At 54.2% G+C, this 20,479-nt stretch overlaps 1 protein-coding gene across 1 annotated transcript in view; it reads left to right on the top strand.

Annotated features, from left to right (window-relative positions):
* Nucleotides 1-619: 619 nt before the first annotated feature.
* Nucleotides 620-20,479, top strand: part of RUNX3 (RUNX family transcription factor 3) — a 35,994-nt gene continuing 16,134 nt past the window's right edge. Inside the window, exons 1-3 of the mRNA XM_068417961.1 lie at nt 620-880; nt 1,900-2,056; nt 6,300-6,404. Coding sequence (XP_068274062.1) covers nt 620-880; nt 1,900-2,056; nt 6,300-6,404 — 523 coding nt within the window. The remainder of the gene's footprint in view (nt 881-1,899; nt 2,057-6,299; nt 6,405-20,479) is intronic.

Raw genomic sequence — 20,479 nt, 5'->3', positions numbered from 1 at the left:
GGGCCCCGACGTACGCCCGCCCCGCCGGGCCAGCCCAGCGGGGGCGTGGTTCGCCGCGGCCACGCCCATATCGTGAGGCCACGCCTCTTTCGGTATTGCTCACGCCCCTTTCGGTTGTGGCCCCGCCCCACTGGCATTGAGGGACGGACCCCCCGCCGCCCCCCCATTGGCGCGGCGCCCTGTCCGTCAGGGCGCGGCCCGCCTCCCCCCCCCGGGGCCGGCAGTAAATACGGTACCGGGCGGCGCGGCTGACACTTGGGAGCTGGTTTCGGGGCCGCCCGGCGGACGGGACCCGGCTGTAGCAGAGGGTGCCCGGCCGCGACGTGGCTCTGCCGGGGCTCCGCGCCGCATTTTCCCGGGCGGGGCGGACGGGACCGCAAGCGAAACCACCGGGGACGAACCCCGGAGGCGGGCGGGAGCGAACACCCCGCACCGCTTTCTCCGCCGAGGACGGCGATCTGCCGGGACGGAGCGAGGCAGCGCGGGGCCTGGCCGCCGCTGCCCCCGCCGCGCCCCGCCGTCGCCGAGCCCCGCCGCAGCCGAGCGGTGGGCGCCGGGCCCCGCCGGGCCCCTCCTCGTACCCCCCGGTCGCGGCGGCTCCCTGACGCCCGCCGTTGTGATGCGTATTCCCGTAGACCCGAGCACCAGCAGGCGCTTCACACCCCCCTCCACGGCCTTCCCCTGCGGTAAGATGGGCGAGAACAGCGGGGCGCTGGGGGCCCCCGCACCGGGCGCCCGGGCTCGACCCGAAGTCCGCTCCGTCGTGGATGTACTGGCCGACCACGCCGGCGAGCTGGTGCGCACCGACAGCCCCAACTTCTTGTGCTCCGTGCTGCCGTCCCACTGGAGGTGCAACAAGACGCTGCCCGTCGCCTTCAAGGTAAGCCGTGAGCTCCGGGGAGGGCTGCGACCGCGCAGGTGGCCCCGGTGGCTCGGAGGGACCGGCTCGGCCCCGGGCTTGCCCTCTGCCCCGACCCACTCGCCTCTTTCCCTCCGCCCCTTTTTCGCTTTAACTCGCTCCTGACATCACCTTCAAGGGAGCCCGGTTTATTATTTTTAATCAAGTCTCCGCATTGCCCCGCGGTCACAGCATCTTAGATATTCCGTACAGTTAGGAGCTCTCAGGCTACTTTGAAGTTTAATGAGAGTGGAGGTTAATTACCTTCCTGGGAGAGGGAGAGAGAAGCAGGGAAGGGAGATCTAATCTGCAAGAAGAAAGCGAAGAGCTGAAGCGGCGGCACCGGGCTGCGCTGCTCGGGCTCCCCGCGGCCGCCCGGCTCCGCTCCCGCGGGCCGGGGCGACTCGACGGAGCACCCCCGGGCCGGGCATCCCCGCTGTGCCCCCGGGGCCGGGGCTTGGGGGAACGGGGCCGAGCCAAGGGGAGCCAAAAAAATCAGCGCGGGGAGCCGGGCAGGACGGCGGCGGAGTCCCGGGGAGCCCGGTGGGGGGACTGCAGACCGGGTTCCCCTGGCTGTCCCGGAGCCGGGAGCTACGGGTGCTGCTCCCCGGGCACGGAGGGGCCCTTCTCCGCCAGCCGGGCGCAGGCTCCGCGGCCGCGCAGCGCTGCCGGCTCCCCGCGCTTCCCCCGGGTCGGGCGCGGAGCTCCGGGGCCCCGGTGGCGGCGGCCCCGCGCTCGGCAGCGCTTGTTTTTTGTTTTGTTTTGCTTTTTTTTCACGAATCAAACAAAATAAAAGCGCAATTCCCCCTGCGGGGCCAAGGGCGGGCTGACCCCCCCTCCCCGCCCCGCGGAAGCCCCTCGCTCCTTTTAGCCCCGTTTTTTAGTTTATTTTCCTCTGAGGCTCGGATTGGTTTTGGTTTTGCTTTGGGTTTGTGGAGGGGGGAAACCGTAGGGCAGGTTAGTGGTTAATTTGAGCCTAAAATCCTCTCGCCCTGCCCTAGGTCGTAGCCCTCGGAGATGTGCCCGATGGGACGGTGGTCACGGTGATGGCAGGGAACGACGAAAATTACTCCGCAGAGCTCCGCAACGCCTCCGCCGTGATGAAAAACCAAGTAGCAAGATTTAACGACCTCAGATTTGTTGGGAGAAGCGGCAGGGGTAGGTACCGGCCAGGAAATGGTTGCCCTTTTTATTTCGCTTTTTTTGAGAGGGGAAAAAAAAAAAAAAGAAAGGGGAAAAAAAAAAAAAAGAAAAGAAAAAAGGGGGTTAGTTTTATTTTATTTTAACGGCGTGTTTCTCGCAGGCTGGTGGTTTCGTTCGCTTGTCACGCAGGGAGAAGCCCCCCAGCCCCGAAGCGGTTCCCGGGAGGGATGCGGGAGCAGCCCCGGCCGCCCCCCGCAGCGGAGCGGCCCCGCCGGTGGCTCGTCCCCGCTCGTCCCGGGGCTTCTCCTCTGCCGAGGTGTCGGGGAAAGACGGTGCAGGGGAGAAAAGAAAAAAAAAATAACCAACCCAAACCCTTGGTGTAAAAGCTCCGCGGCGGTGTCAGGCGGCCCCAGCCCAAATCCTCCCGAATTCATCTCATCAGCGGAATCGGAGGCAGCGGTGGGGTGCGCGGGGGCTCTGCGCGTCCCCTCCGCGGGGGAACGTGCCCAGGGGCGATAACCCACCCGGCAGCTCGTTTTTAAATGGTGAAAAATGAAGTGTTTGAAGTAAAAGGATAAGCCGGTGCTCGGGATGAAGGGAGCGCAGCGAGCAGGGGTGCGGGAAGGCTCGTTTCGATGGGGAGATGCGGGCGCAGGGCAGAGCGGCGGGTGCTGGTTTTGGGGAGGATTCGCTCATTTTCTCCACTCTTGTTGCATGGAAAAGCGGGAGAAAAATTTTTACTTTGTGGCCGTCGAGGCTGGCTCTATCAATTCGCCTTAAACGGATCACGCTGCTGGTTTTTGCACAACAAAACCGTCGAGGCGATGGGGCTGTGTCAGAGGAGAGGGACATAAATCCCCTGAACACGCTGAAGGGCAGCGGGTGCGGGGGCAGAGCCCTGCCTGCCCTTCCCTCCGCCTCATCCCCCGCAGCCGTATTGTACCTGAGTTTCAAACAGTATAAAGAGAATTTCAGCGTTTCATCACCAATAAACACTGCAGATTGAAGCACTTAATTGTTCATTGAAACAAAAATAAGAGTATTTTAATGGCCATATGGCAGCATTTTCTCAAAGGCTTCGAATGTATACACACAATGTCAGATATATTTTGACTTCTCTGCATTAATTAAAAGCAGTGATGTTAGGAATTATTTGCATGTAATAACTGTTTACTTGTTCCTCTTTATGAAACTTGAATAGTTTACATTCTTTCATACATTTCCTTTTTCCTGTTGGCTCCTTCTCCATGTTGCAGTTTCTTTAAAACTCTCCACTTAACTGGTTGCAGGTTGATGGATGGAAAATGTTTTGCTTTTATGAATTAAGCTTTCATTTCTGTAATCAATTATTCTCTTAGGCTCTTTTCTTTCTCGTTTTTTTCTTTTTCATCCTCCTTACACAAATTTCCAAACTGAATGCAACCCAATCTCAGCTTGACTCTTGAATTCATTATTAACTTTCCTCCTCTGCAGTCCCAAGCTCTGAGTTAACAGTAGTTTACAGTCTCAGAAAGCACTTGGGTGAATAGTCTCCTTCCTCGAGCAGAGTCCTGGCAAATACTCATTACAGCAGTGGAAACACCTCCGCTGCCTCTAACAGGCTTCGGAGAGAGGAGCGTAACACAAGTGCTGATTTATTTTTTTTTAATGTATTCTTGTGGGATGAGGCTTTGTAATTTTTGCAGAGAAATAACCCCATCAGGGCTCCCTGGGGCTGGCGTGGAGGCGGCACAGTGGGGTTTTCTCACAGCGTGAAGCGTGTGTTTAGTTCCCTGTGTACAGCCGTGTTTTCCTGGCAAGGGGCTCTTTCAGACCTATTTAATGTGAAAAATCGTTTCTATTGAATTTTTTATTCTGGGTGTCACACTTGCTTTCCCTTGTGTGGCTTATTTTCTGAAAGCCCAGTGCTGGTTTCGTTTATTCTGGCAGAAATCTGGGTTCACTGCAGAATATTTTGTTGGAGCAGAGCTCTGCGTGTGTGTGTAAATGTTTGTGTACATCCCACGTGTCTGAACACGCGCGATCTGCCTCTGTGGGCAGCCCCTCCGCGTGCCTGTGTTGCGGGAGCCCTGTAAAACCCGCAGCGGCGAGGCTCTCGGTTTGAAAACATGCCTTGAGATGGTTCAGAATTGGGTATTTTGAGTATTAACGTGTCTGGGATCATTCCCTGGTGCTGTGAGCTGGGAAGAGCAGGTCCTTACCCCCACACACAAAAAAAAAATTACCATCTCCATGTGCAAGACAAAGGGAGGGGAGAAGGACCAGTTTCCCCCTATGCTTTGCTCAAAAAGAAAAGAAAACCCCTTTTCTGCTCAGATTGCACTGTCTAAACTGAAAGCCAAGGCCAGCAGTACCCGCTGCACCCCGCTGCACCCCGCTGCCAGCTCTCCCAGCCGAAACATCCCCCCCAGAGCGTCTCACAGAGCCATGGGTGCTCCCAAACCCACTGAGGAGCTGGGATCCAGCCCCACAGAGGTGCTGGGGCACGGTGGGAATGAGTAACCTCAGGCCGGCTTCCCGAGAAGGCGGGAAATGAGTAAAAATGGTGCTGAGTAATAATTGTCATTTTCGATTCATGGGAGGATTTTTGAGAGCTGTTAAAAGACACAAAAAATGGCCCGACCAGCTCAATGCTGCAGCCATCCTCCCTGGAGAGGTATTTGTGTCTGCAGCGAGCAGGGGAGGGAACTGAAACGCAGGGAAGTTGTTTCATATGGAGAATAAATAATGAAAAATATAAATATCAGATGCATTAGTGGTAGGGGAGCTGGGCACGGAGCTGCTGGGCTGAGATCCTCGGGCTTGCGGGAGCGTTGCGTGTCTCCCAAGCCGGCCGCACGCAAACCAAGAGGCTCCCTCTCCTGCCGTGGAATTTCCTAAATAATTGCTCCCCATAATCCTCATCCCCACGCTCTGCTTCTGCAAACGTTTTGCCAACAAATACTCCGCGTTGGTGGTTTTTCACGCAGCCGTGCAGGCGCCCGGGAGCCTTCACGCTCCGCGGGCTGCGGCAGCGCGGTTCTGCCGTGCAGGTTGTCAGCGCGACCGTTTCACCGAGGGTTAAAATTGTATTTGGGAGGGTAAAAAAAAAAAAAAAAAATTCCTTTTCATGCAGAAAATGAGCTGAAGGTTTGTGCAGTGTTTAGTCCTGTTTTGAAAGCTGAGGTAGGGCATGGACTGGTGCTTGCTGTCTGCTTTAAAGCCAACATTTCCCCCCCCGCTCCGATGCTCCCGTAGAGGAATTCTCCCACCTGGGATAATTGCAGGATGTTCTCTGGAGAAGATAATTTCATTTTTGTTTGTTCTTTTTTTTTTTCCTTCTAGCTGTATAAATACTGTTTTGTTTTGCTATGTGTATTCTCAGGTCCAACCCTGTAGACAGATGATGCTCGGGATCTGAAAATCCCTAATCCCTTTAGGGGAAGAGGGAAAGGAGGTGGTTTCTTGCTGCTGGGTTTATTTGTGGAATAAAGGCTGGAGGAGCTAAGGGCTATTGCAGGGGCCTTTCCAGCCTGATTCCTGCTGGGGTTTATACCTCTGAAATACTCGATACCTTTGAAATCCCACAGCGATTGCTCTCGGGCGGTTGGTTAGAGCGGTTTGCTCTCCTGCATGTGTAACCTCCCTCCCTTACCCAAGGGATTCCCGCAGCCTCCCCATCAGCTGGGCATCGAGTGAGTGATGGCAGCTGAGATTGGGCAAGGAGAGGGCAGAGGGTCTGGGATGGGGATGCCAAAGCTGCAGGAGGTGAATGGGTTTGGGGTTGAGGTGGGTGCTGGGAGGGGAGAGCAGGGTGACACGTGGAGCATCCCATGGGCGCCAGGACCCAAATCCATCCCTCACGGAGGGTCCTGCGTCCAACGCCGCGTTTCAGGGCTGGATTCCCATGGGAAAAGGGGAAACATCCGAGCGGGAAGGCACCAGGAAGCTGCTGTGGGAGGAGGGGTCGATATGGGGACAGGGCAGGGGAGCGGGGGGACAAGTGACTTTTCCATCCAAGAAGGTCCTGGCTCCCGCTCTGAACCGGGTCCAAGCCTCTCTGTGCTGCAGCCAGCTGAACCCCAGCGGGAGCCGGCCGAGCTTTGTGTCTCGGCAATAATGTCTCATAAAATTAAATGATGTGTGTGTTGGAGTTCGGTGGATGCGGATATTTGTGTCTGAGCTTGCTCTAGCAGGAGCCTTTCGCTCCCACAAGAGCTGAACCCATGTGAATATCTTCATTTATCTTTTTTTCTTTTCCTCCTCCCACGCTCCTTAGGAAAAAGCTTTACCCTGACGATCACCGTGTTCACCAACCCCACCCAAGTCGCTACCTATCACCGAGCCATTAAAGTGACTGTGGACGGACCCCGAGAGCCACGAAGTAAGTGATGGGTTTTCTTTGGCAGCCACGGGGCAGGGGGTGCAGGGGGCTGAGCTCTCCGTGGCCAAAGGCTGCAGGATGCCTCCAAGGCCGGGCAAAGCCACCTGGGGTGGGCATCGTTTGTGGCATGCGGAGGTAACGAGATGGTGTTGGCGTGGCCAAGCGAGCCCTGAGAGCGCGTGCTGCAGCGGGCACAGCTTGGCTCCTTTGCTTTTGTTTTATTTTATTTTATTTTGTTTTATTTATTTTTTATTATTATTTTTAATATTTAAAATATTTTTATTTTATGGTTTTATTTTATGGTTTTATTTTATGGTTTTATTTTATGGTTTTATGATTTTATTTCATTTTATTATATTTTATTTTATTTTATTTTCTCCACACAGCGGAGCATGGCATGTGTCCCTGCTGCTTGCTTGCTCCGGCCGTGCTCTGTATCCCATCACAGAGGGAAGGTTTTGTACCTCCCATCCTCATGTGGTTGGGACACAGGGGAAAACGCTTTGGGCTTCGACAGCAAAACCCCAGCGGATTCACATCTGGAGGTGCCCAGGGCGTTTCTAGCGGGGTTGCAAAGCCAGAGATGCTGTGCCTGGCTTCGGGGGCTGACTTGGTGATTATTAAACTAGAAATATTTGCAGGTTTCCTCTGTGCTGTGCTTATATTTCCCTGTGTGCCCACACGGGCCCAGGAGAGCTCGGCGAGCGCCTTCCCCTTTTGGTTAGCGGTGGTTTCGCGTCGGGGTTGTCGAAGGCTCCGGCTGGCAGCGGCCAGGGGCTGCGTCGCTTGAGAAAAACCAAAGAGATGATTCAACCGCAGAAACATCGTCGTGTTTTGATGGAGTCGGTTCTCCCGGGTGCGGGACGGTGCCCCTTGGTTGAGGGTGGCTCTGGGCTGGTTTTCAGCATCGGGCTGGTTTGAGCTCACCTTGGCACCTCCCGTGTGGGGAAACAGAGGAGTTTCCTTCTGCCACAGGTATGATTTGCTCTGCGGGACCCCCTGTGTGGTGGGACCTCGTCCCCGGGGCCCCCATCTCTGGCTTCACCTTCCTGCTCACCCAGGGACTATAAAGCGGAGTTTGTTCCCTTCGCGTGTAAAGCCGTCGGTGCCCAAATTGAAGGGAAACGGTTTGATCCTTCTAAATATGCTTTAGAAAACATTTTCTGTTGATGCTGTCGTCGGGCCATCGGTGCCCCTTGATGTCAGGCCAGGTGGAGGCTGTTACCTTGGCGAGGGGGGGGGTTATTTGCGTCGGGGTTTGTTGGATTTTTCTTCCCCCTTGATTCTTATTTTGGAGAGCGAGAGGCTTTACGGGAGCTCGTCGAGCTGCCGGGCTGGATTTGCAAAGCCGGCATCCAGGCGATGCAACGCTGTTGGTTTTTCTTTTAAGCCAGAAACACAAGGCAGAGAGATGCCAGTGGTGGGGCTGGGAGGGGAGAGCAGGCAGGGCTTGGGCAGGGAATTTCACAACTCTTCCAGGTCAGGAATAGAAACCAGGTCTCCTGACTCCTGCCTCAGCCCCTTATCTGCTGCATCAGATCGCCTTTCTAATAATAATAATAATAATCAGGAAGACATAAATAATAATACAAGGCGAGATAGTTACTACTCTTAGCGTTTGGTTTGCTCTGACTCCACTGATCGCCAGTGCTCGCCAAACCCCCGCTGAATCACACCCGCTCCTCCCGAATTGCAGCATCTCGGCCGATCGCTCCCCATCTTTAATTTAAATTTTCTGATACGGAGGCGAAGGTTTCGGAGCCAGGCGGGGAGCGGCTGAGCCGTGGGCACGCTCGCCCTGCGCTGGTCGGGTTGGGGCTGCGCCTTCGTTTGGCATAATGAGGCAAAACCCGAGGATGGAGCGGTTTGCTCTGCCTTGGTGCGCCCGAGGGATGCCCTCCCCGGGACGCCATCCCAGGCTGCAAGCTCAGCAGTTTTGTCCTTTTTTTATTCCTGATTTGTGGACCTCAAAATGTTTGTGCCGGAGGTGTCGGCTCCTTGAGGAGGTCTGCGTGGTGTTCATTCGCTGCTTATGCCCTTGTCTTGTGTGGAGCCCAAGGGTTGATTTCTTCCCCCATCCCTGCACCTCCACAGCCCATAAATTGCTGATCGAAGGAGTTTAGGCCAAAGTTGTGGTTTTTGGGAATTTTTTCAGTTGATTGTAGATTCGTTGGCAGTAAAGGTCATATTCCGACTCCCAGTTTGACCCTGAGGCTTAAATTCATGTTTGATGAAAATCCAGTGTCTTGCACTGGAAGAAAAAAAAATTAAACCCCCCTCTTTGCCACACTGTGTTGCTTTGCATTTTCTAATGAACCTGAAATTAAAAAAAAATATATAATTAAATCATGCCCTTTGCCCTTCCCTCCCTGCAGCCCTCTGCAGAAACCCTTGGTGTGGAAATACTGGCTGCAAAACGATCCGGGCTCGCTCGTGGAAACCCAACGTGGTTTTCCCGGTTAACCTGCCACTGGGTGGCTCTCGGGCATAGCACCCCTCGGTGCGCCGGCACCCGACAGAGCCCCGGTAATAACCACCTTGGGCCAAACCCGATGGCTCGCGGTGCCCTCCCTTGCTTGGCTTTGGGATGTGAGAGCTGCCAGCAGGAGTTACAATTTTTATGGGTGTATATATTATATATACTTTTGTACATATATATATTTAAGTAGATATATGTATGTATATATGTGTGTGCATAAAAATATACATTTTTTTTCCCCTTCTTGGCTGTGGCGTTGCAGATGAGGGGACATGGCGTGTGTTGGCTCCTGTTGCGCAGGATTGGGGCCGGGGAGGGGCTGGTGTGAGCGGGCAGAGAAGCACCCTTAATGTGGAAAGAATTGGCCATTTGTCTTGGTATCCTGGGAAAGCCCTGGGCATCGTCTTCTCAGATGCGGTGAAATTCCTCCAGCGAACGTTCTCGTGGGGTTTTTTGGGTCAGAAAGGCGGCCGGGCTCCACCTCTGAGCGTCCCATTCATCTTCCACCCCTGTCCCATCGCTTCATCTCAGCCCTTGAGCAAGTCTTTTAACTAAAGCTGTGCCCAGAAAAACTTCTGAAGAGTTGGAAATTGAGTCGAGTTGGGCAAGAAATGGCAGGGAAGCGGGTGACAGCCAGAGCCCCTCGCAGGGCTGGGGGATGGAGCTTGGCTGGGGGACCAGGAGAGCTGGACCACGGCGTTGGAGGAGCCCAAACCCGCTCATTTGAAGGACCCACAGCCAAGCGAGGAGCAGCCAATGACGGTGATGGCTTTGGCCAAGCCGCTGTCTCGGCCGCTCTGCTGCGGTCCCCGAGAGTCCCCTGCAAGACTCCTTCCAAGGCGCCCTGCTCGCTCGCTCCGAGGGAGATTTTTTTCCTTGTGCTCAGGCTCCTTCTGGGTTAGAGCTGGAGAGAAAAGGGACATTTTTTCAAGTTGACACCTTAGCTCTAAACAAATGGCGCAGCGGGTGCCAAGTGTTGACATACTTTGTACAAACAGGAAGTAATAAAATATTTGAACTTCCTGGGGAATTTCCTCCTTTTTTTTTTCCCCCCTTTGCAACTTTTTATTTAGCCGAGCTGCAGCCCTGCTGCAAAGCCCTCTCGCATCCACAGCTGCTTGCAAAATAATCCGTGAGAGGCAGAACATGGGAAAATGAATAGCTGGGAGCTATACAGGGATGTTTAGCGTGTTCCTGGGTACACGGGAGCATCTCCAGGGCCTCCCCATCACACCCACCTACTGCCTTCTCCTTCCCACCACTCTCACCTCCTCTTTGCTGTCGATTTTGCTCTCCTCCTCCCAGCTCCCCCTTGCAGCACCAGCCCCTTCTTGCCCATCTCCTGGGAACTCTTGTGCAAGGCCCTTTTTTTCCTTTAAATGCCTTTTTGTTTTTCCCCCTCCCACCCCTTGACTTTTTTTCTTGCTGCCATTCACCTTCCTTAACCTCTTTCCCCTCTTTATAAATCCCCTTTGCCCCTTGTTTCTGGTTTCTACCCCATCCCTGCTGTCCTGACCACCATGTTGAGGAGGAAAGGGAGACCAAGAGGACTTGGTCACCCACCATAACCCTTGTGGGGAAGCACATCTGTACCCAGCTGTGCTCACCCGGGGTAAAAACCATCCCTCCAGCTGTGTGTGCATGGAGCCCCGTGGGCCGGTGCCGGGGAGGTGGGAAGGGGTGCGAGGCAGCCGCGCCAGGACCTGCAGAGCCCTCTCTGCTTGCCTGGCGAGGGCTTGGACCACTATGAGTGTGAAGTATCTTTCTGAGGTTTAATGCTGAGTAAGTTTGGGTAAACAGAGCTGTTTTTTCCCACCCCCCCACAGCAAAGAAAGCGAGTAGAGGAGGGAGCGGGATGCTGGAGCAAGGCGCTGGGGGCTGCAGCCCTCGCCCGGCAGCACGGACCTCCCTGCTCTTGTATTGCAGTTCAGTTTTCTCCTGTCCTGGGCTGAATGGTGAAATGGAGGGTGAGGACGAGGAAGGGTTGGAGCTTGGGTTTCCACACCTGAAGAGCGAGGGACAGTGGGGTCCCCGCGTCCCCCCCTTGTCGCCCACCCGGCCACAGCAGCAGTGCGGATGCTCGTGGAGGTGCCGGTGATTGTTGGTTGTTGGTGGCGTCTGCCCTGCTTGTTTTGGGTGTGTGTGTCAGAGATTTGGTGCTTTCGGTTGTGTCCCCACTTGGTGTGACCACAGTAAGCGCCAGGAGCATGTCCCCATGCTGCAGCATCCGCTGGGCTCGCACCGGGAGGAGGAGGGGGCTTGTGGCTGGGCTCCCCCCGGCCAGCCAAGAGCATTTCATATCCCCTCTCCACCATGTCCCTGCGGGGCTTTTCTGCCTGGGCCCCATCCTGCACAGGCACAAATCCCCTCCATGGCCGCTTCTCCCCAGAAGGCTCCACTTCCACGGGGAGGGAGCGATGGGGCTGTGCTGGGAGCGGTGCCACCCCGGAGGGGACAGCCCGGCGGCCGCCGCTCTGGCTCACCCCGAGCACCCGCTCCCCCCTTGCGTGGCACGTAGCCGGCGGGTGGAAAGGCTTCTCACCTCCCACGGCTCTGAGTCGTTTCCAAGAACCGCTGCTTTTTGCTTTCATATTTTCGAGAGCCTCAGCTGGGTGAGGGTTTCCCTCCCCGCCTGCCCCCTGCATGCGACGTCAGCCCCCAGCCCCGCGCTCTCGGCTGGGAACCGAAGAGTTTGGGATCTGCAGAGGGTGGAAACTCCCTCGACTGTGCCTGTGCGAGGTGTTAGTGGCATCTGTGTCCCCAGGGTGCTGGCAGGCGCGAGGCTGCGGCTTGGGTGCTGGCTGCCCTTGAGCACCCCGTGCACTGGGGGCTCTTGGCTTCAAGTAGGGGGCAAAAAACTGGGAGAAAGTTTGACTGTAAAGGGGAAAATCCTGTCCGTAAATCCAGCCTGAAGAGGGCTTTGCCGCTGTAAATATTGGGGTGGCTGCGGGAGGAGGGTGGCTGCGGCTCTGGGTGCCCCCAGCCCTGCTGTAAGGGCATTTCTTCCAGCAGCGCTTGCCCTGCCTGGGTGGCAGCCGGGGAGGAGAAAGGGTTGTCTCAGCACTTATGGGGGATGACACGTACCTCGCTGTGGCTTCTCTATCCATCTCGAAGCCGTGCTGATAAAAGCAGCGCCCTGAACCGCCCCGTCCTGCGTCCCGGACACACCTCGGCACCGCTGCCCACACTCCATATCTCACCCTCTCCATCTCGGTTCTCATCCCACGCCCAGCACCTCACTGGCCCCGGCTCCCCCAGCCCCGGCGCGTCCGCAAACCACCCTGAAAAAACCTTTCTCACTTTTTTCTTTTTAATTTAAGGTGCATCTGAATCCATTTTTCTTGAGTTCGGAGGAGTATGTGCTGTGGATTATTTTCCTTTTATTCCTAGTGGATGCTCCAGTTTGAGGCTAGAGAGAAAAAGGGTGCGCAGGACCGTGCTAGCAAGGTGAGCCATCCCCCCGCTGCTCTCCTCGTGGCCACGGATGAGTCTGAGATTTACTACCAGAAATGGCAAAACTGAAACCTGTTTTACTCAGGGAAGGGAAAAGAGGTGCAATATTCCACCCTGTTAATCAGAATAAGCTCTGTAGAGCCCCGGAGCACGGCAGGGCTGTGTTTATTTGACGGCGAAGGCAGTTTGCCCGGAGCCGAGGCCGTGCCGTGGCCGGGTGAGGCCGAAGAGCTGAGTCAGCCCCTTCATGCTCGCTCGGGTTTGGGGGTTTTCGGCAGCAGGGGCTTCTCCGTGGCACGACCTTCCAGGCTCCTGTTTGTTTTTCCTGGGGCACAGCAGCCCTCTGCGAACTCGATTCCTTTAGCGGTATCGTATTTTCATGCCTTAATGGCTTAAATGCCATCAAAAGTACAAAATTATGCGTTGAATATATTGCAGGGTTGGTTATTTCCTTGCTGACTTCTGGGTTATAACGTCTTTAAAAGCATCGATGGTTTCTGGCTGGATTTCTGACTCCTTGGCAATTGCTTGTAACAAAGAGCGTCTCTTTAGGGCTTCCCCCATTTGCACCGTTTTGGGGGAAAAAAAGAGAGAAAGATGAATCCACACCGTGCTTCCTCTGTACAGGGAGGAAAAAAGGTTGTCTCATGGTTTTGTTACGATTTGAAGCATCTTTGAGAGGAGACGGGGACCTGGAAGAGCTCTGCGGGGCTCAGGTGTGCTGCGGGGAGGCTTGGGGTGGTGCACCGTGGCCCTGCGGGATGCCAGCTCCGTGAACCTCGCTGGTGAAATAAAATCTGTAGCTCTCCCATTCCTGGGACACGGGGAAAGCGGGATGTACCGAGTGGCAGACACGGGTGCGGGTCAGCGAGGGGCAGCCTAAAATAGCTGAGGATGAGTGGGGCAGTTGGATGGGGCTATGGGTGGGAGCCAAAGAGGAGTAAGGGCAAAATGATCCCCTATGGCCGTATTCCTACGGGTAATTTTGGGACCCCGCAGTCTGCAGCGTGGCCAGGGCCGTGACGCCCCGTGTTTGCTGCGCCTTTTACCCTCGGAGATTCGATACGGCTTTGGCAAGCGCTTGGAGAAGAGATGGTAAATTATTAGATGGTCTTGAGCTTCTCAGAAGCTCGAATGGAGACCCAGGACGGGGGCTGCGTCGTGCCAGTATTGTACAATTTCAGATCTTTATCTTGGCAAAAAGGCTTCCTCGTGGGGATGTGTAAAACTTGAGCTGGAGATGTTTCCCTAATTGAAAGCAGGCTCGTTGCTGAAGGGCTCCCGTGGGGTGATAGTTTTGGGTATTATTAGGGGCTTTTGTTTTATTCCCCTGCTTGTCCTTAGCTGGATATAAATACACAGACATTTCCCAGTTTGTCCGGGAATTAGGGAAAAAAAAAAAAAAGGAGGAGGGGAAATAGTGAAGAAAAAAGAAAAATAAGAAAAAAAAAAAATTCAATCAAAGCAACAAGATCATTTAAATAAATAAATGACCTCACAACTTCCTGGACAGTTGTTTGTCCATGTAAAGTTGCTATAATTTATTCTAATTTAAAATGCGGTGCTTAAAAGATGCTGATTTCCCACTTGGAGACCTGTCCCCTTCCCTGGGGAGGAAGAGGAGGAAATCCTGAGCGACACTTTCTCGCTTCCCTATGAACTCTCTGCTCTGGACGCGCTGCAGCCGTTTGAGAGGGATGTTTGAAGAAACCCTGAGGGCTCCGTACGGCTGCCCGGGCGCTTCGGCATTGCTCGTGCTGGTGGGGGACCCGCTGTGGTGCTTCTCCATGGTGGCCCTTGGGCACAGGGGGATGACACTGCCTGGAGACATCAGGCTAATCCCAGCCGTGCTCCAGCCTCTGGTTTTGGAGGACGGAGCCTGTGCAGAGCTGGTGGGTCTCTGCTTCTCCCCGGGCTGGTCCAGCCCCGCAGAGGGTCCTACCTGGAGGAGCAAAAGGGCTTTAGATGGGGTGTAGGATTTTTGGGGTGTCCTGAAACAGGGCAGGCATGGGAAATCCTCAGTGGGAATGCAAAATGTTATAATCTTTTAGTTTTATTGGTGTTTTTTCTGCTGTCCCCTGGCTGCTGTTGGGGTTGTTGGTGCCTGGGATGGGGCACTTGCACGGATGGTGCCTGAGAGCCCAGAACACCCCGTGCCTCCTGCGCAGAGACCGTTCAGCTCCATCCCACCCTTCCCTCTCCCTTTTGCTCTTTGGATGGAGACAAATGAAAAGCAAATACTGGCCGGGGTGAGGGGCTGGGAGGATGGCACGGCATCGGTGCCATGACCACACACCCCACCGGGCAGTGGGGCACAATGAGCTGCCAGATCCCCTAAAAACCTCCCTAACGCCCCATTAACTGGGGCCTTTGCTGGGCAGGAGGCAAAGGACGAGGTTGAACCCGCGTGTCTCGAAGCACGGTGGAGGCCCGTGGGCAGCGGGGCAGCAGCCGGCCCTGGGGTGTGGAGGGCCGAGGAGACGCCGGCGCGGGGCTCCCGAGTTCAGTGCAGATCGGTACTTGCTGCGAAGGAGGGTTTTTCTGTTTGTATTCCCACCGCTAATGTGTTTTGATCCCAGCGGGGAAATTTGCACCCTTTGGTATCTGCCGAGACCGTCCAGGGCATTGTTTTCCTGCAGAGGCAGTTCGGGACTGCTGTTGATACATGCATCGAGCAATTATGTTAAACTACCTCCTCCTCTAATTTCTTATAGGTGCTGCTATCCAGTTAACCCCTTCGGGGTCCGATCCTGCAGGGACGAGGCGAGGGGGAATCAGGGAGGTGGATAAAGGGATTTTCCATCCCTTGGAGGGGAAAAAGCAGCCCGGCAGTGGGTTTCTGTGGGTTGGGCTGTGCAAGACCCCCAGCCCCATGCGGGACCCACTCGCCCCTCGGCTTGGGGACGTCCTGAGGGACACTCGGGTGCCGGGAGCTTGCCGAGCATCCCCTGGGGAGAGCAGAGCAAGGAGAAACGTTGCCTGACCATGCTTAAAGCAATGGGTTTGCATCGCCTGGGCTTTGGTGCTACAGCTCGAGGCTGTAAACCCGGCCTCTAAAGGAGTATTAATAGAGCAACCAAAATTATACGGGCTGCAGTAAATTCACTCCTCTGTTTTATTTGCCACATATAGCAAATTCCACTTCTCCTTTTATAATCACCTGGCGCGTAATAACTTCAAAATCATTTCACTTAAAAATGACCAATACTTTCGAAGCGAAGCGGTATTGGGAGTCAGCACAGGGAAATTATTTTTACTCGCGTTGTACAAAGAAATCTTTGTTGAAATTAGTTGCAACACCTCCTGCTTTTAAAAGCTACGGGAAAATCCCACGGCGCGATTCTCAGGCGGGGTGGAAGAGGCATACCTGCTCCTGCTCTGGCTTTGAAAATCAATCCGAATTGGAGAAGTGGGCATTGATAGTGTGTTTGGAGGAGGTTAAACTGGAGCAAAAGGATCCTCTGGTGGATGGGGGATGTTTGGAGAATTAAGTTTCATTGAACGCTTCTTCCAGAAGGATGTCGGTGGTGTTTCGATGCCGTGCACAGGGGCGGGTTGTGTCGGGTGCTGTACAAATAAATAGCAAAAGAAATTCCTGCTGGGTCCAGCGGCGAGGCCCAAACGGAGCTGTGCAAAGGGACAGGCTGGGCTGGGCTGGGCTGGGATGCAGGAGAAGGGACTGCTGGCCCTAAAAAGGACTATTTGTGAGCACTGCGGCATCGGTCCTTCACAAAGGGGCAGTGTTTTGCCCTGTGCCTCAGTTTACCCATTTGTAAAGTGGATCTAATAACCTGCTGGGCAGTGGGTGGTGTGGGAGTGTTGCACATACGTGGAGGTCATCGTTGGTGAGGATTTATCTTCTTGTAGCTGGGACTGCACGTCCCAGGTTTATTTTATCCTTCCCTCGGGAAGGATTTGCAGGCTCAGGAGGACAGTGCGAAGGGTCACGGATTGGAAAAGAGGGAGGGGGGGGAAAAAAAGTCAATGCTAAAAGGCAAGTTTCATTTCAGGGAAGGCAGCAGCTGAAGGACCAGAACTATCAAACCAAACCACAAGATCACATCAGATGTCAGGGCAGGACACATCTCGTTTCTCCCTCTTGAAAGGGCTTATCAGCACAACCAATCACTTTAATGATGTGGCGAAGGGAGGAAGAGGATTTGACTCAGAGTGAGATGAAATTTAGCTCCTAAGACCCTTCTCTTCCGCTGCCGGAGACCAGTCACCTGTTCTGCAGTCAGCCAGAGATAAATCATATCCTGCAGCGGAAGGTGCTTAGACATGATTTTGCATTATTTTATCTTACTCTTTCCAGTGAATCTACGCGCTGTAGTGGGAGAGGGGGAGAGAGGGGAGGGAAGAAGAGGGACCCAGCAAGCAGAGAGCATCCCTGCTCCCTGTCTCAGCCTTCGAGCCCTGGCACTGAGGACTCAGCCCAGCGCCCTGGCACAGCTCCGCTGTTCTGGCTTCGGAGGAGCAGCGTTGCAGAGAGGATCGAGGGTGCAGGTAGTGTTGCTCTGGGGCTCTCGCCTGTAGCATTGTGCTGTGTGTGCTGGCAGAGCTCGGTGGGAGCTGTAATTATCCGACGTACCAGCCAGTCTCTGTCCTAGGGCAAAGGGGAAACCCAGCGCTCAGCATCCTCAGACCTTGGGAAAGTTTGGGTCTGGTCTGGGCTGCACGGTGTTACCGAGAGCACAGGCTGGCAGAGTGGTGCTGTGCCCAGTCGGCTGCTGCGTGGCCCCGCAGCGTCAGGTACATCTCGTATCCATCAGCTGTACCACGGCACATTCCTCGCACAGGTCTGAACCCAGCAGATGGTCCTCCCCATCCTTAAACCAGTGTCACCCAAAGGAATTTGATGTGCTTGCCCTAATGGAACAGGTTATTAACTGGGAAAAACCAGCTGTACTGGTATCACGCAGGTCCCATTTCAAGTTGTTAGATAGCAGGCATTAACTCACTGTAAATTGGCATCACTCCACTGATCTACGTAGCGACAGCTAATGCATGCAGCTGAAAATCTGATCTCAGACGTGACTGAGGCAATACCAGCTGGACGTACTCGAGATCTGGCTGCTTCCTCCCAAGCACCCAGCTCTGAAATCTTTGAATCGAGGGGTTTTGCCTAATCCCATGAGAACTGGATCACAGCCCGTAACTGAATTTTGCCTTCCTGGAAGTGGGAGCAACTGCAGAGCAGTCACCGAGGCCGGTGGTTTTTGCACCCTGTTCTGAAAGCTGCTGTATTTCCCGCAGACGTGCACTGACCTTCTAGTTTGTGACACGCTGGGTGAAAATTTTCAGATCTGCAAATCAAAACTTTTAAACCCCACCTCATTCACTCAAGGTCTTTAAGGATGGAAGGATGCAGGAAAGCACTTGTGGCGCTTTTCAGCAAGGCACGAGTGGGCTAAATGCTTAAACGTGATGAATTTTACCCAGGCTGTTCCTGAGAATGTCCCCAGCTTTACCTGTGCTGTTAAGTGCTTTAAATACTTCTGCAAATCCAGAGTCAGTCTCCCCACTGAAACCCTGGGAAGGGGGAGCCTGTGTCGTTCAGGGATTTGTGCCAAAGTCGCGTGGAAATTTGGGTGTGATGTTCCTTCTGATTTGAACACGGGCCACGGCTCTCGCGTCCCAGGAGCCTTTGGAAATGCTACCCGAGATTTCTGTGTAAATATCTGAATTAATGCCCTGCTTTGTTTTCCATCCAGAGGGCTTAGTTTTGGGGCTCGCAGTGTAATAAAAGGCCACCGCGGGATTTGTCAGAAGCTGCCCTGCTTGCATCCCGTCGCAGGGCGGGCGGGGAGAGAGGCAAAGCCAAGGGACTAACCCCTAAGTGAGAGGAGAGCAGGGGCTTGCAAAGCCAGCTAATCAATACCAGGCTGCCTCGAACGAACATCTCTCCTGCTGCTGGAGCTTCAGACAGTAAAAAAACCTACTGTAAATGCAACATATCTCTGTGCTTCCTGCCAGCTGGCCGGGAGCCAGCCTATTTCCTTCAAAAAGAGGGATATTTATTTTCATCCTTTTAGAGGCAGCCAATTCATCTCAGACCACCACCAGCTAAAAAAGCTTTATAAATTAGCAGCCTTTTTTTTTTTTCTTTCTTTCTTTTTTTTAATTCTCTCCCCCACCCCCTTAAATATTATTTTCCTTTCGTTGTTCGAGTCGGTGTAAATCCTCTGCCAGGACATGCGAGCCGAGGCGCATTGCGACACACTCCCCTTTCTCTCCAAGCTGGAGAAAGACAGTAGCGGTAGTGTCTCACGAAAGCCAGAGGAAACCAAAGCAAAGCCTCGCCGTGACTGATTCTCTTTCCAAATGGCGTAAGCAGGCCAACTTCAAACATGTGAATAATGAGTTATCTGTGCTTGACTTTGTTCAGCAGCAGAAGAGACAGTTCCTGTTAACGTTTTCCTCCTGCACCCTCCTGTGAACTTCTGGGCTTTGCTTTTAGAAGTGGGCTGAGGTAGCGCTGGCACTTGCCGGCTGCTGCTGCTCACCGGAGCTCGGTGCAGATCTTCATCCTCCATGGAGACGTCATGTTGGAGTCCCTTCCAGCTGCTGGCACCGTGGGCAGCCCGGTTCCCGTCTCCATGCTGTCCTCCCCTCTCTCTTTCTTTGGTTCCACCAAACCCCTCTCTTTGGTTCCACCAAATTCTTGTTGGCAGGGAATTTCCCATGGTGAGTCTCGAGCTGGAGGTGGGTTTCCAGGGAAAACCTGAGGGATGTTCATGTCTTGTGTTACAGGTGTGCAAAGATGAAACCAGCCCAACATCTGCTGTAGGGGACAGGCCTGCTGTTCCCATAACACAGGCGTTTCACATGTGGCTTGTTTCTGGAGCACATGCTGGGACTTGATAGTCTAGCCGAGACTCAGACTGGGAAAAAATTCAACCCTCTGTAGAGGATTGGCGTGTCTCTCTGAAGTACCTATTTTGAGGGCTACAAGAGGGATTTGAAAGGTGTTTTGCACATTGAGATGGAGTTTTATCCACTGCTGATTGCTTTCTTGTGGTCCATTCTCGCGGACGTGTAGAGACTAAGGCACTGGGCTGTGTGTGGCATGGCTGCCTGGGCTGCTTCTGGTGAGCTCCTCGGCTAAGCCGTAGAGTTTTGCTGTTAATATTAGAGCAGAGCCTTGGGTGAAGGGTGGTGGGAGCTTGCCGGTGGGATGCTTGGAGCCTTGCTTTGAAGGTGGACAAGTGGGGACCTCTGCGGCCGCTGATGGCTCAGCTCGAGCTTCTGCCCCAGCCCACGCTACTGTCTCCTGGTTCATGTCTCCTCCTCAGTGGAGCTAAGGAAATGATCTGCAAATGTGTGTGTTAATGAACATCCCCCCGGAGCTGAAACGCTCCGCGTTTCCTTCGCTCCAGCTTGCCGCCAGCGTTTCACAGCAAGACGCCTGGGGAGGGCCGAGCCACTTCCCACCAGCTGCTCTCCCATCCTTTGGTAGCACGGGGCTACGGCGGGGAAAGGGGACGAACATGACACCTAAATCCGAACCCGGTGGGCGGAGAGCAGGCTGTGCAGCTCCTTGCCTCTCTCAGCTGTAACATCTAAACACAGATAAATCAGGGCGCTGGGACCCCCAGGCACCCCAGAGGGTGTTTTTCAAATCAAATCTGCCAGCTCTGAGATTTTGGTATCACTCAAGCCGTGAAGCTCCTGGAGCCCCTTTCTACCATCGCTCAACTTTATATTCTGCATCTCAGTGATCTGGGGAAATAAGCTGCTTTTGGTGAACGCTATGGACACCCCCCCACACTGCCTGGAAACGCCATCCAGGTCCCAGCTTCGGAAGCCACGTCAGGTTGCACGCTCCTGGAAGGAAGAGCAGGGTCTGTTTGGGCTTTGCGATGTTTTAATGCAGAAAGCATGTCTTTAAATGGCACCTTTGAGGGCCTGAGCTCCAGTGCAGCGCACACTGTTTCGCTGTCTGCATTCCAAGGAAACACCCAAAACTTCCAGTTATGCTTCTTATTACTGGCCTAAAGTGTCAAATTCACATCAGCTCTTCCAGCTGGGAAGTGTTCAATGGGATCGTTTGTTTGATATGCTGATAGAGATCTTGTTACTACATCAGGATCGTAGGTGATCTGTCAATGTTTACATCATGTCATATTCAATATCGGAGTTA

Source organism: Nyctibius grandis, chromosome 24 (genome assembly GCF_013368605.1).
Source record: "Nyctibius grandis isolate bNycGra1 chromosome 24, bNycGra1.pri, whole genome shotgun sequence".
Classification (NCBI taxonomy): Eukaryota; Metazoa; Chordata; class Aves; order Nyctibiiformes; family Nyctibiidae; genus Nyctibius; species Nyctibius grandis.
The sequence above is the reverse complement of the archived record's forward strand: the minus strand, read 5'-3'. Positions and strand labels throughout refer to the sequence as shown.